This window comes from Eremothecium gossypii, chromosome VI (genome assembly GCF_000091025.4).
Source record: "Eremothecium gossypii ATCC 10895 chromosome VI, complete sequence".
NCBI lineage: Eukaryota > Fungi > Ascomycota > Saccharomycetes > Saccharomycetales > Saccharomycetaceae > Eremothecium > Eremothecium gossypii.
The window spans coordinates 1,548,793-1,563,848 of record NC_005787.5 but is presented as its reverse complement, the minus strand read 5'-3'; the positions used below and the strand labels follow the sequence as shown (position 1 = coordinate 1,563,848).

Genomic DNA, 15,056 nt, shown 5'->3' with positions numbered 1-15,056 from the left:
ATTTATTACATTAAATTGATATAGGTATATTTTTCTTCGAAGAATTAATTCTAATCATTTCCATGTGAAGATATCGCCCTCTGTGTTACCTGCGGATATTTCGACTCTTAGTATATCTACATATTTTGGCGAGCCATTATTTAAACTCGCCAGCTTGACTCTGGACCCAAGAGCCGTAATGGCAGCAGCTCTTCCTGAGCGCAATTTCTTCAAGCAATTGAGGCACCATGTGCCGTTCTTTAATTCAAGCACATATAAACAGACCGTCCCGTCAATAAACCCTAGCACAATTATATCCTTTTCTTTCCAATACATGTGCCGATACCTGGACATTTCCTGAGATGCAAAGTTAACAAAGCTTATAGCAGTGATATCTTGCGTTAGAGACATGCTTGCAAATTTCGAACCGTTGAGGTCATAAACATGAACGTTATTTGAGATATCAACCACCATTAAATGACTTGTACTGTTTGAAACCGCAATGCACTTGGCATCTCTGGATATAGTTCTCAAAGCATCACCTTTAGATAGGTCCCACATATAAGTACAGCCATGCATATCACAAGATAGCATAGCACTGTATTCTTTTGTCGCGCTAATGGCGTGTATGCCATTTATATGGCCATAGCAGTTATTAAGGAGTTTAAGATGAAGTCCTTCACGATCCTCAAAGAAATTCCATATTTTTATAAGACCGGCCGCATCCCCAGTGATAAAATATCCTTCATTGAATGAAGCAAGGCATGATATTTTCGTATTATGCACATCTTTGAATATCTTTCCGCAAATGTTGATGGAAGTATTACCATGCAGCGCTACACGGAAATTGCCTACTTTAATGGCGTTATGGGGGAAACCAATCCACCTAGCAGTCAGTTCATCACATCTTTCAAACTCTAGCAGCTTTACAGCCCTGTTGGCGTTTTCTGATAGTATCGATGTGGTATTGTTTGGTAATTCCCTCATCTCCTCCCAAAACCCACTAACAAAGCAATGAACACTATTGAATTCTCTTATTGGATGAGGTTCGTGGAAGAGCTGTAGAGGTGTTTGCCCAAAATTGTGTATAATACCGGTCACTGCACGTCTTTCATTTTCATCATTAATTCTGTCCAAATTTACAGCCCCGCTGTAACTTAACCTATTAAAAACATTCACAACATCAATAGCCCATAATCCTTTCTGTTTGTAGCCAAATATGAGATCAATCCATTGATGTAAATGTTCTGAGACATACTTACTTTCCAAAGCTTCCCGATTTTTCGAAATAAAAATTTTTGGATCGCCCTTGGCCCAAGGTGGAAGGATTACATCACCAACTTTGTCTCCAGACTGGAGGCAGCCAAAATCATAGTCATTAATATTTTGTAAGAAGTCAGGCAAATAATAAAATTCAGGAGTCAGCTCCCGAACGTCTGTTGTGCTTTCCTTTGACGCAGACTTCCATGTGCGTTCAATCGAATTGAATAATCTATCCGCTGGTCCAAATTTTCCACCCTGGAGTAGAAGGTAAGATTTTGCGAACGGTTCCAAACGGATAAGATAGGACGAAACAATCATTGCAGAAGAATAGTGTGTTCCATAATGGAAAGGTGGAGACGAAGGATCATCTAAAGATGACAGTGCATTGTAGCGCTCAACGAACTTTTGCATTCTATCTCTATCCTGTGCTCCCATTGGCTTAGTTAGATCTCTAAACGTACTCGGATCTTCAAAATCAAGTTCCTCACTAGTATAGTCAGCAATGACCCATGGAAAAACCGGGTACTGAGTCAAGTCATTAAAAGTCCTTCCGGCTAAAGTATTTATTATCATCAGGTAGTAAAAGTTTGAGATGTAACCCTTTCTCCATAGACTTATGGCGTCAAATGAATCCAATAGATTTGCAGCAGGAGAGAAGACGCTTGCAAACTTGGCAGATAGGGACACAGTAGAAATACCATTTCTACAGCCGATGTCCGAAGCTCTCTTATTCACTTCCTCAAGTGTTTCAAATAAGACTGGGTCAATATCATGGCTTCGAGGAAGTTTATCAGCGTATCGGTAAACATCGTCCCGTATATCCGTGTTAGCAAAACTAAAGAAGCAATTATTTCCATGTTCAAAAATAAGCTCGATACCAACGTCCCTTAATAGAAAAGGTCTTTTTATTAGCCATGCTAGCGTTGTAAGATCCCAGTGAGTTATCTCGTGATCTTTTTTAGTTCCTTCAATCTCTTGCATAGCACCAGTTATCAAAGTGGTTGTCATATCCCTCTCGCTGACAGCAGCGTCTTCAATATTCATGACTACTTTATTTCTCGCCGAGAAAAAATAATTCTTAATGAAGTATAGGTATTTGTTCCCCATGACTAGAATGCCTTCATATAGCTTTAGACCTACCACAATAGTACAATTCCAAACCTGTTTTACAGTATCTCCTTCTTTTAAGCTCTTCAGCACTTTTCGATTGTTATCCTCACTCTCCAGATCCGATAACTTGAGCGAATCAAATCGAGTTACAACACAATAAGAAGTAACACTGCTCAATGAGTTTCGAACTCTACTCATAGTTGCGGTTGGATCTACATTCAATATTGGACAACTTGAGCCTGAAAATAGTCGAGGAGCTGAGTTGTATATGGTCGTTAACCTTTTCTTCATGCGATTGCAATCCTCCGCAGTATCTAATGTCCAAACGCGCGATATCACTGACTTGTGATCATGTAGTTCCATGAATAGTTCATTATTCACAAAATTAGTATGGACAGTCTCAAAAGTAAAGTTAGCATCATCATCTAGGTCATTTAGAAGATTTACGATTCTTCTTTCTTCGACATTTATCATTTTTTTGGAAAAATTCACGTTATCTTTACAGAATAACTGATGAAGTTTTTGTAGTTCGAGCAACCTATTTTCGATATAGTGCTGCTTCATTTTCAGTAATGACTCATGAACCTTGGACGCCGGCATGAAATCACGTCGTTCACTAGACGGTACCTTCTTGTTCAAATTATTCTGGATATAAGATGATAGAAGTGGTGTGAAAATTGACCTTGCTCTAAAGGAACATAAAAGATCCAGGACTTCCTCATCGTTTGAAACTAACATTTCTGCTAGAATCTCCTTTATTTCGTGGTTCTGTTGTCTACTAATGGCATTGGATAATGACTTAAGCCTGTTATCGTGATGCAAAATCACTGTCCTCAAGACATTAATGTACAGGGACAGAAGATCATCAGACACACTCTGCTGAATACAATTGACCAAAAATAAAATAATACAGGCAGCAAATTCTTTTTCAAAATGACCTTGAGATTGACTGAATAGGGCCTCTTGGTAGAAAAGAAGGGATTTTAAAAAGATTCGCCACTGTTCTGTTGCAAGGTTAGTCTTCTGGGCGCTCAAGATCTCCAAAAACATATACATGTTTAGCTCCTGGAAATCTGTCAAATTTTTGAGATTGGCTGTCCTTCTTTGAATGAAACTGTAACTCTTCACAGCTTCTAATATAGCCATAATCGATTTATAAAATATCAAATAAGTATTCGCCTCAAATTCAAAAGTGCACAACGAAGGTCTTACTTCCGTAAACAAACGCACAATATTTTTTAGCATGGACGGATTGTTTGAAAATAGCAAATTTAAGCTTGTACCGCAGGCTACAAGTTTCTCAATAACATGTGGGACAATTTTTATAATTATAGTGGTCTCAATATAATTTGACCTTTTGTTACTAACTTGTAATCTGCTAGGACTTAAATCGGATGTCCCTTTCATTACCAAAATATTTTGCAAGTAGTTCGAAAAGGTTGGTGGATCATCATTCTTTAAGTGAAAGAATATGTTGTTACTCAATAGAAGTTCAATGTCCAGAATAGCCTGTATATAGAAACCCTGATATTTGGGATCTGTCAAAGTTAATAACAAAGTTAACAATCTCTCATGAAGTTGGCATACGCTTGGATCAAAAAGCGATATTCGAGAGTGAGTACTATGAAGTAACGCCAACTCGTTGATATACGTAATAATGTTTTTACTCAACTCTTGTTGATCCTCCTTTGGGGCTTTTATCACCGCTATCTCTAACAATGCAATTGCCAAATAATGAAGTTCGAAAACTATCCTTTGTAGCCCATCGCCTTGCGGTCTAATAAGAAGGGACGTGCTTTCGCTGTGTGTTGGGACAATATGATTTCCAAATGCATAGGTGCACAATAGATTCGTGACTTTTCCTGTAAGCCCGGATTGGATATCTTTTAATATGGAGAACAGTAACGTATATCCACCACTTTTAGCAAACGCTCTCTGTATATCACGCTTTGAAAGTAGATGCTTAAGCAGCAGTGACATTACCAAAAGTACGACTTCCTCATCGGAGCTACCAGCATCCAGAAGGATCATCAGTACTTTCACTGATAGCGATGAACTTAGTTTCCCTATCTTCTTCCTGTCCTCAGTCTCTAAAACTTTCGAGAATAACGTATCAACGGCCTTTAATACCAACGTCGCACTCTGGTAATATCCGCAATTTAACTCATAGAACGAAAAATACATCATAGAAGTGATATATTTCGGGAACATATCAAGTTCCAAAAGAGATGCATAAAAGGAAATCACATCTTTTGATAGTGTAAGAAATAAGTTATCTTCGGAGTCTCTTGTAAACAATAAATGCTGCTGTATGGTAAACGTTTCGAGCAATCGCAAGTTCGTTAATTGCAGGCGATTAAAGTGTCGGTGATTTGAATTCTGTAGCCAGTCTAACTGGAACAAAAGGAACCTGACTGCCTCCCGTACTTCAGGAGTTTTATGATCTCCAGACATCCAGAGTTCCAGGTTCAGTACCAAATGTTTGTAAGCAGATTTGTTGTTTATTACTATCAAGGATGGGTCATTGGTATTCGTAGTGCAGTATTCCAGTATCAAATTTAGGAAATCAATATTTATCGGATCATTCAATCTTCTCAGGACGCCTCTGGTCAAAAGTGTGCTCAACATTCCATAGTCAAACTTATTTTCAAAATCGCCTCGCAGATAAGGATTCCTCAACAGAATAAAGAGGTGTTTCAGGCAATTGAATAAGTAATCGATATCTTCGGCTCTGGTTATCGCATACATGACAATTCTGAGCGCATTAATAGTTTCCATACATGACAAAATATTAGCACACTTGTAGTAAAAACACATATTTCTCTGGCAGTCGTTTTCGCTAGGGAAAGTGATAGTATATGCGCCCTCGTCATTTTCTTTGTTCAATATCCAGTCATGCGCCTCGATTTCAAGAATGGCATCAGCAGTGAGGTCTTCCGGCTGTGAGATCGGATCGCGTCCACCAGAAACATCATGTTCTAGCATTTTCTGCTGGTAAATAGAAGGGGATTCCGCACTAATATTCATGGTTCTGTTCAGAGTTTGCAAGTATGGGGCATGCATGACTCCTTTCAAGATGAACATCCGATATAGCTTGAAAGAACACTTATCGGACCCCACCTTCACCTTAGCGGCATTCTCTGTGAGTACGTCCGGAAGAAGTACAGTTTGGATGAAGCAACCATCGACGTATAAGCTAACCTCTTGCCCGTCAAAGACTAGTGTGATGTGATACAGCGTGGTCAACAGAAAATCAAACATATCGAAAAACGCCATTGTGAACCCATCTCGAGAGATTAGCAGTAAGCTTTCTCTTACTTCAAGGCATGCATGTTCACCCAGCACCAAAAGACGCTGGTCAAGCAGGGACAAAAGTTCAATCCATATACTAACTGTCAAAGCTCCTCTGGTTGGTTCCAATGCATGCTGGAAGCCGCAATTCTCAAATGCAAGGTAGCACTGCGAATATGGGTCCGATACCTCCTCTGCAAGATCATTGAGGATATGAAAGAAAGGGTATCGGCATTCCGGTAACCCTGCATATAAATATAGCAGGTCCTGGGGGTTACAGTTGACCGACAGAACCTGCGAATAAAGTTCCGTCAGTTTGCTTTCCACAATAGGCTCTGTACACGCTTCAAGTCGCAGCAGCAGCAGCTGTTTGATGCCGGTATGCTGTGCAACCTGCTGCTTGTTTAAAAAGGAGTTGCTCATCAATGATAGCACCACTTGCAGCGCGACAGCGTAATAGGTCCCCCCTAACTCTGCATATTTGAACTCTAGGAACTCAGTCCATTTGCCCACATCGGGGATGATATTCGGGTCCGTCACCTTCAGGTTTACAAAATGTCTTCCTAGCTCCAAGTCGACATAGTCGCGTATGGAATCTTGTGTGCTGTTATCCGGCTGACGATTGCTAAGGATATTGTATAATGATAGTATCTTCGACTTCGGGGTGCGGGCCTCAGTGACCAAGTCCAGCAACTGATCCAGTATGGAAATTAGCTCCTCCAACAGATCCTGCATGTCTGCGCGCTGCTCACTCTCTCTTTGCTGTGGATGGACGTTACGATCCCGTTGTGTACAGGGGGTCACGAGAGCGAACAAGTCGAACGCGGCAAGCACAGCATCTTGTATCCTTAAGTAAGCGCCCGGCGCAAGAGGACTATATTCATGACAAGCTCCTCGGGCCACCGCATGTTAAACCTAAATAATCTATGCTAGCTATTACTCTCTCCAACAGCAGCGTATTTCTCTCTAGTCTGGCTCAGCCTCTGCTCTTTGATGGCCTCAACAGTTGCGGGATCAAACTTCTCCACAAGCATTGGGAACAGAAGTAGCGCAATAATCGTCACCACAGCAGCCATCTTGTACTTAGAGCGGAAGATACCAGCCAGTGGACCGCTATCGAGGATGCCACTACGCCGCGAAACAATGTAGTTCCGCATTGGCGCAGCATGAACGTAAGATATCACCAGCTCTGGCTCCGCCTCCAGCTCCACGAGCTGCTCGGGATACAAAATCTCCGGCGAAGGAAAGTGCTCGCGTCCAAATACATTCTGGAACGCGCGCACGGTCGGTTCCTTTCCCTCGCCGCGGCCCTGCACTTCAATCAAAACCCGGTTCGGCTTCAAATTGTAGTCCTGCGACGACGCCACCAGTTGAAAGTAAACTGTGGAGTTTTCATCGTGGCTCACGGGCAGATCTTCAAACCTGAATCTGCCCTCTGGGTCGCGCAGTGTCGCCTTTGCGGAATATGGTTGCCCGCTGAAATTGCCGACCTGGTACAATCGCAAGTGTGTTCTAAGCAGATCCTTGCGCGAGATTTGTCGAGGCGAAAGATCAAGCCTGCAATTGACGGTTGTTAGTGCAGCAACTACTGAAAGTAGTTGGAAAGCAAGTAATAGCGCCCTCATCGCTTCTCGCCAACTGCGCTTCCACTGCTGATAGCCACTGCTGCAGCGGATCCCTGCTGAAGGCCAGTACTCAATATCTTTTTTTACGACAGTTGGTGATGATGAAAATTTAGCCATCACCATCGACCAAAGCTCGCAGTGGTAGCCAGACAGACAGCGACATCAAGTCCTACTTCATTCTAGATGAGATCTACAGTTCCACAACTTTTCCAGCATTCGCCAGTAAGCTTGCTGACAAGGCCATGGAAGAAAAACCGTGACGGTACGCTGTTCTATGGTCTTACCAAGAGCGGGAACAGGCGTGTTCCTCTAGGAACTAAAGATGGTAACAAGAACATGTACAAGGGGACCCGGTCGTCCGGTATCGGTAGACACTTAAAGCATGGGCGGTACCAGATTGATTGGTCCAAGGTGCGGACGTTTGTAACGCCAACAAACTTTAATGCGAACCTGAAGCCACTTGTCTCACATAACGTTGCAGAACTGCGGCACACATTTGAGGGCTACGAGAAGGGCCCTCTGGACACGCGTCTATACTTTGACAAGCTGAAAGACTACATTCTACGGGGGCGCACCCAGAGTGCGGGAGCCGACGTGAAGAGCTACGTGGAGCGTGGTTAACCCGCCGATAAGTGGGTCGCCATCTGTATATATGAGAGAGGGTGGCTGCTGCGATCCCAGCCTCGCGTATGCGCATGCTCGCTGTGCAACTGCCTACGTACAAGAAGCTACTTACGCACTTGAATTCCATAATGATCAATTTCTATCCTGTTGCCGGCACATCCATCAGCGGGAACCTGCGTGGAGGTGCCGGTACAAATCACAGGGACTTGTAGAATACAACTGCATATACGTATGTATTTTAATGCGATGCTCTACCGCAGAGTCTCGCTCAGCAGTGTCAGTGCGCACGACAATCATGCGCACCTATGTGACAGTGAGCGCCCATAGGCAGTAGTGCAAGTTCTGCTCTGTCGTGAACTTGTTCCGGATGTCCTATGGTTGATCCGTTTCAACAAGGAATCAATTGCCGCTGGATATCTCTCGCTAGGCACAATTTTCTTTACCAAGTTTTTGGAAAGCACCATATACTACTATATGCCCTGAGTTCCCTTCCGGTAACATATACTACTCTAAATATGTACCTACATCAAGAAGCTCGCGTGGCGCAGCGGTAGCGCAGCAGATTGCAAATCTGTTGGTCCCCAGTTCGATCCTGGGCACGAGCTTCATTTTTTGAAAGGCTATTTATTCGCACTTACGATATGATGATACCCTTCCGATCAAAGTTTAGCATGTAAATGTGCAACAAACTATTTATTACCTCTGCACTGCCCATGTCGCTTGAAACCGCCGAGGATCCAAACCAGTGCTTTCATAATGGAATTGCAAAATTGAGTGCAGTAATTGATAAGTATCTTGAGAAAAGCCCTCCCGACTTTACCCTAGATGATTGCTTAATATGTTCAAAAGCCTCCGAGTTAATAAAAAGGCTTGCTACATCCAAGGTGCATATAGATGTGATAGATGAGACTAACAGCACCATTCATAAAAAGCGGAAGCGCAATTTTCGAATCACATCACCCAGAGCAGTATACACATCCATTTGGAATGTCGTATTAAGAAAGTTGGATAGCGTTGTCGACCAAGGAAAGGTAGAAACCGTCCAATCCTTTGATCAGATACTTGAGAATTTCCTTATTAACTTGAAAGAAGTCGACTTTACTCTATCTGGGGTTGCTCTGATGTATAGCACTATTGACTACTGGAACCCCCACATGATCCCAGGCTACGGCAAAGTTACGACTGTAGAGCATTTCCTGGTGCAGTATATCTTACATCGATATGAGGTATTATATGTGGCCGGCGATGAAAGCCTACTAGATAGTCTGGTTGGTGCCACTATTCGGAAGCTATTTGAATGCATGCAGTCACAGCATGACCATCAGAGCCTGGTAGCGAATAGCCAGGCTGATACCGCACGAAGAGATATTTATGCCGAATTTGGCCTGGGTAGGCTACCGAAGCTCTTCTACCAGTTCATTAAATATAATGCCGAGCTTGGAGATGGAAGGAACTTCTTGCAGCTCTTCACTACGAAGTACATGCAAGTAAATCAGGAGGACACACCCCTAACCGATAAGCTTTATACCGATAAATTAGAACAGACATTAAGATTCACAAAACTAATATTTGATGGTGATAACACAAAGCTTGCTAACCGTATATGTGCCGTACTACTAAATAGCACAGTACTAAACGAAGATCATCTGTATCCGATATTGGCGACATGTGTTACAAATGAAAACGCGGCATCGATCAGGCTGATAATTTATTCGCATCTGCAGAATGGATCGATTGCAGTGTTTAGCAAGGTATTTGCTGCTATATTACACGAGACGAAGAAACAAAAATGCTTGGAAGTTCTGCGCAAATTTCTGCAGCTAAGGAGCAGCTTGCAACGTGAGGAGGAGATATGCAATGTAATTCTTGATTCTTTGCATAATAGGTTTGGCGGTGATCTACAACTGATTGAGTTTATGGCCTTGTCACTGGATATTCTAGTCAAGAGGTTTATGGAGTATGTCAAGGTACTGGTAGAAAGCAAGGCCGGTTTCTCTAAGCGTTTTGTGGAATCCAGCTTTTACGAAAAGACAATGAGTGAAATGGAAACTATCTTGTTAGCCATGAAGCAAATGAGGCTCTTTTCTACATTTATTAATTTCTACTATGAGAGATATTGGTTCAGGAGGCTGGTCTTATATGCACGAGAGTACAAAAAGTGTCTCGATAGAGATATAAGCCTGATAGAGGACCGGATTGAACCATACGCAGAAAATGGATCTGTAGTCGCAAGCGCCATGCTGGAGGCAGTTAAAAATATTAAGAAATATAGCACCTCTAGTACTGCCAATGCCATTGATGCAATATCGATTGTTCTCCCTCGTTCCTCTGTACCTAATATTTTCCTTGAACACAATATTACAGTGAAAACCTTGCCCGATGATCTTTGCCCCATAACACCTTCTTTGGAGCGACAAAGTTCAGTCATGCCACCGTCTACGGTCGTAGAGGAACAATGCTCTCTTCATCATCTCGAAATTGAGACGCCCTTCCTTCTGAAAGACAACAGGAACTTAACACTCGATGTTACAATGGTACAGGCTTGTATCTTGGATATGTTCAACAATCAAGACAGTGTCAGCCTCGATGACGTATCAAACAAATATGGGATCCAAGTAGCTGAATTAAAAACGGCAATGGATTCGTTTGTTAGCATAAATATGATGAAATGTGAAGGAGGCCAGTACACGATAGATCCAGCCTTTGACCCTAATATCGGTGTTACCGCATCTGGGAAACGACGTGTACCCTACACCTCAGCTCGGCATCCCAAAACATCGGAAAAGCGAGACTCGGCTTGGAGAGTAGAAATTATCAGAGCGGCATTGGTGAGGACTTTGAAATACGAACAAACGTGGCTGACCTTTGATTCTCTTAAAAACGCTGTTTCTGCTCAAATCGATGGTTTTAGTGTAGGTGAATTCAAAGCTGCGTTGGATAAATGTAAAGACTATTACGCAGAAAGAGATGGTAAATATATATTTGTATTCTAAATTCAATTATTAAACTATACATTTACGTAAAAAATGCAATGTGATCAATGCGTCCATTAAAAAAGTCTCGAAAATAAAACATTACGGGACAATAATAGTTAACGTCTACCAGTATTAAATTAAGCACCATAACCCAAGTTGGCTAAATATATAGTCATTTTCAGTCATGAAGTTACAAAATACATTTACAACTTAGTTCTACATTCCTTAGTAATTGCAAAGTTCAATTAAATCATTCTGGTTCAAATGCCTGATCGGCAACATCAAATAGTACCTCCATTGTGTTGATTTGATAGTTTACATCATTAATATCGTCTTCACGAGGAGGCACTAAGCTAGGCCCCCATATGATACATAAAGCCTTCAGGTTCATCCGATTTTTTTCTTGTCGATCTAGCACACGCTTCAAGTGGAATATTAAAGCTCTCATTGTCCAATATTGACAGTCAGGTAGTTTATATATTAATCCATGCATGAAATTCTTTCTTGTTACTGGATTTTCAATAGACAAACACGTTTTGATCTCATCGGCCATTGAGCTGGGGAGAAGAGGGTCTGGAAGACTAGCAAAAAAGGTCTTCAAGAGAGAGCTTACCAGATAAATATCTGAATCGGTGTAGTTTTTGGAAGGTAGTAACATTGATATGTTCGAAGGGTCTCTATCTATTTCTTCTTTCAACCTGCTCACCTCTAGAACATTTGCGGACCTGCGGTAAATTCCTTCCAAATACAACCCATACTTGTCGATGATGTAGATACATTGCCGGACTATTGCAGGCACCAGGTCTTGCTCGTATTCTGCAAGGTGCTCTAGAGGAACAGAGAAAGTTTTTGTCAACCGCGACCCAGCTGGAATGATTGGACCAGCTTCATCCTTTGACTTCTGGCGGTCGGTACCCAGTGATACGGCTAGAGTGTTCGCAAGGGTTGATTGGCCAGGACCCGGCCTCCTAGACCCAGGGTCTAGAGTGCCGAATTTCGAACTATTATTACCTTGCTTATCCTGTGCAGGTCCCAGGACATCCATCATTGTTTTCTTTTTGTTATTTCCTGGAGTAGTAATAACTGTGCCAGACGAATATCCACTCCCCCCTGACACTTTCGTACTATTGGGTGTCGTGGGAGGAGTGTGCTTCACTTCGAACGGAGATTCGTTCGCAGTGGGCATACCCCCCTTAGAGTGGTTTCCGTAAGTGCTTTGAATACCAATTCCGGATGGGTGAGGAGAAGCATTATGCCTAATCATCGACGGGTGTTTCCTGTAGTCCACTGGAACGAGGTTCTTTTTCATCAAGTCATTATTCTTACAATACGCCTCCAGATATTCAAACAAGTCCTGGGGAGCGTTCACAGAAGCAGCTTTATCCTTCATGCTACCCGATGAGCCCTCGAATGGGATGATGGTTACACCGCTATTCAAAATCAAATTTTCTGTCCAGATGGTATACTTCTGAAGTTGTATCGATATGGCCGTATCTAATTCCAAAATCAAATCCTTCAACTCCGATACTATTTTAGGACGCTCTTTAGACACGTAAGTATTACGAAGAGACGTCGAATGATCAACTTTTTGCTTATAGTCCATGTCTGCGTTATCAATCTTTCTAATAAGGTCCTCTTCCTGCTCTCGAGTGGTCTTTGAGCCCCGCAATGTCAACTTCGTCTTTGCAGGATCTACAAGCTTGAGCTTCTCCCAATCCATGCACAAGGACATATATCTTGCCTTTGCCTTTTCGGCGCTATGTATAGCATCTGCGACCTCTTTTTCCAACCGCCGACTGCTCTCCTTGAGGGATTTGCGCATTTTAGTCATGGATGCAAGAAGCGACGTTAACTCATCGTACATCTTCTGCAACGCAGCAACATATGAAAGTTTCACCTGCGCAAGTTTTCCGTCATACTCCAAAACCTTATGTATGCTATTCTGCAAGCTGCACTCACCGCCCTCCGGAAAGAAGTTCTTATAAGCCTTGCCCATCTCCTGCGCATGGCCCTCTTCTAGCAAGTATTTCTTTCTTATGAACTTCGTGAACTCCACGCAAGTCACTAGGGACATCTTCAACCTCTCCAATAGTGCTGTCGTGGAAGCGTCCGAGTGCATGAGCTTCTGAATGCTTGGCGAGTTCAGCTGTTCCAAATACCCTGTTCCTGTCCCGGACTTTCCATCCATACTACTCCGACCTCCCATCACCCTGGAGGCGCCTGCCTCCCTGCTTGTTCTCGCTGACATCTTGAAACACAGCTAAAAACAAAAGCCAACCACTGCCTAGTACTATTTCCGAGGCTCGTCCGCCTTCCGCTATCGGTTGATCACGACAACTAGCCTAGTCGACCCAGTATGCAGCTCTCCAAACCCACGAAGTGATCCCCGACCCAGGAAGCAGTTTGTGGCAGTGTCATAGAATGTATACTACTAGTGCAACTAAAGTACAGCGGCCAGCGTAAAATTGGAAGCGGAGAGGAGGCGCAGACACGTCATTGCAAACGGATCATGGTCACGTGGGCACTCCATGTAACAAGACTTCGAGATGCCATGATAACTCTCGCACACAGCATAACCAGAGACAGTGCATCTCCCGTCTAATAGATGTTCTCTTTGTATTTTATGTACTGTGGCGGAATGCAGCCCTAATCGGGTTTGCAGAACGGCGCTATCACCTCTCGAGAAAGAGTATAAAAAAGCGAGCTTTCTCCGCATGGCCTTCCGTACTGCCAACTAGCAAGGGCATTATTGCATTGTTAAGGGTCAAACGTTCAGGACAGGTGTGCTGTTCGAGAGACCCTATATGACTTAGTAGCTTATAGCAATAGGTCTGCGTCTAGGATGATACACTTACCACAAAAGCATAGTTCAACTGACTACCATGAAGATAAAAATTCCATCGAATTTAGTCTTTCGCTCCTATCTGAGACGCGGCCCTAGATGGCAACTGCTTATAGTAATGATTACGTAGACTGAGCGGGCTTCAGTGCGTACATGCGTACTGGGTAGAGCTCCGCCGGGAGGCCCTTCTGGCGGTCGGTGGCGATGAGCTTCATGCCGGCCTGTGCAAATAGGGCGCGGAACTTGTCATCTGTGCGGGTGACGCTGCTGTCTTGCGGATCAAAGTCGTCTTCGCCGATGGTATTGTTTTCCTTGATGATAATGGTACCGTTGGGTTGCAGGCCGCGTACGCAACGGTCAAGGAAGCGTAGAAACTCCTCGTCTGGGAGATGGCCCACACACCACTGGCACCAGATGAGCCAGTACTTGCCCTGATCTGGGGTCCAGTCTTGCATGCCTACTTCGTAGATAGCGCCCAGCTTGCCCTCGTCTGCGAGGTGCGCCAGCTCCATACGCGCCTTATCAACGAAAGGCTTCACGGGCTCCACAAGGTCGACCTTGTCGCTGACCTTCACGAGCAAGTCCTTAGTGACACGGCCGATGCCTGCACCGATATCGACGCTGTATCTAGGCATCCCAGGTGCTGGCACCATACGTGACTTCAGCTTGCGCAAGAAGCTCATAGACCCATGGATGTCCATCGCCGGCACTGGGGTCTCTGGCCCGTAGCCACCTAGCACGCCGTCAACGGTGGCGGGGACCCCGGTCCAGTAGCTGATGGCTTCCTGGTAGTCGATCTGCGAGTCTGGCTTCTCTGTCATCGTCTGCTGCTGAGCGATGCAGAGATGAGTAAAAACGCAGAGATGACCTATTCCATACACAACGAATTTTATACAACGAAGAGTTAAACACGAAGCTACGGTACATGAGACAGTCAATGACTCCACGAGTAGATCCAGTCCACTATACTTCTGATCTGTTCGTTCCATATGTCCTTCATCGTCTCCTTGCTGCTACGTACCACATATTCCCGCCGTTCGGTCGTTGATTCGGGCACTGGGATATCTATCCGCCGGTCAATGAGTGCCGCAGTACGTTGCGAGACACGGTGCCATTCGGCCTCTGTGTATAATGGACTAGCAACTGCATAGTAGTAGTAGGAAGCGCCCAGCACGGACGCAACAACGCTAAACGAACCGTACCTAAGAAGCCTTGGCATTAAAGTCGTACTAGATCGATCCAAGCGCAGGCTAGACTTCGTGTTGCGTGCTTCTAAAGCTGTGGATGGTACGACGCAAGCGAGCATACCTATGTCACTAACTTAAAGGACAATCTGTTACCCGGATA

At 43.7% G+C, this 15,056-nt stretch overlaps 7 protein-coding genes and 2 non-coding genes across 9 annotated transcripts; 4 read left to right on the top strand and 5 right to left on the bottom strand.

Moving 5' to 3' along the window:
- Nucleotides 1–54: 54 nt before the first annotated feature.
- On the bottom strand, nt 55–6,378 carry BPH1 (Bph1p; the record flags this gene model as incomplete). Its single annotated transcript, NM_212303.2, has 1 exon — nt 55–6,378. The coding sequence occupies one exon, from the start codon at nt 6,376–6,378 to the stop codon at nt 55–57; it is 6,324 nt and encodes a 2,107-aa protein (NP_986167.2).
- A 194-nt stretch (nt 6,379–6,572) lies between these two features.
- Nucleotides 6,573–7,391, bottom strand: SOP4 (Sop4p; the record flags this gene model as incomplete). Its single annotated transcript, NM_212302.1, has 1 exon — nt 6,573–7,391. One exon carries the CDS (start codon nt 7,389–7,391, stop codon nt 6,573–6,575), a length of 819 nt encoding a protein of 272 aa, NP_986166.1.
- A 60-nt stretch (nt 7,392–7,451) lies between these two features.
- MRPL27 (mitochondrial 54S ribosomal protein mL41) lies at nt 7,452–7,889 on the top strand (the record flags this gene model as incomplete). The annotated part of the gene is made up of 1 exon (NM_212301.1): nt 7,452–7,889. The coding sequence occupies one exon, from the start codon at nt 7,452–7,454 to the stop codon at nt 7,887–7,889; it is 438 nt and encodes a 145-aa protein (NP_986165.1).
- Nucleotides 7,890–8,425: 536 nt separating this feature from the next.
- On the top strand, nt 8,426–8,497 carry AGOS_t0169. Its single transcript has one exon. It is a non-coding gene; the product is annotated as a tRNA-Cys (tRNA).
- Nucleotides 8,498–8,569: 72 nt separating this feature from the next.
- Nucleotides 8,570–10,885, top strand: AGOS_AFR617C (cullin RTT101; the record flags this gene model as incomplete). Its single annotated transcript, NM_212300.1, has 1 exon — nt 8,570–10,885. One exon carries the CDS (start codon nt 8,570–8,572, stop codon nt 10,883–10,885), a length of 2,316 nt encoding a protein of 771 aa, NP_986164.1.
- Nucleotides 10,886–11,117: 232 nt separating this feature from the next.
- RGD1 (GTPase-activating protein RGD1) lies at nt 11,118–13,115 on the bottom strand (the record flags this gene model as incomplete). The annotated part of the gene is made up of 1 exon (NM_212299.2): nt 11,118–13,115. The coding sequence occupies one exon, from the start codon at nt 13,113–13,115 to the stop codon at nt 11,118–11,120; it is 1,998 nt and encodes a 665-aa protein (NP_986163.2).
- A 594-nt stretch (nt 13,116–13,709) lies between these two features.
- On the top strand, nt 13,710–13,795 carry AGOS_AgSNR60. The gene has a single exon (NR_149405.1). It is a non-coding gene; the product is annotated as an AgSNR60 (small nuclear RNA).
- A 36-nt stretch (nt 13,796–13,831) lies between these two features.
- On the bottom strand, nt 13,832–14,530 carry TAE1 (N-terminal protein methyltransferase; the record flags this gene model as incomplete). Its single annotated transcript, NM_212298.2, has 1 exon — nt 13,832–14,530. One exon carries the CDS (start codon nt 14,528–14,530, stop codon nt 13,832–13,834), a length of 699 nt encoding a protein of 232 aa, NP_986162.2.
- A 113-nt stretch (nt 14,531–14,643) lies between these two features.
- MIC12 (Mic12p) lies at nt 14,644–15,015 on the bottom strand (the record flags this gene model as incomplete). The annotated part of the gene is made up of 1 exon (NM_212297.1): nt 14,644–15,015. One exon carries the CDS (start codon nt 15,013–15,015, stop codon nt 14,644–14,646), a length of 372 nt encoding a protein of 123 aa, NP_986161.1.
- Nucleotides 15,016–15,056: the final 41 nt, after the last annotated feature.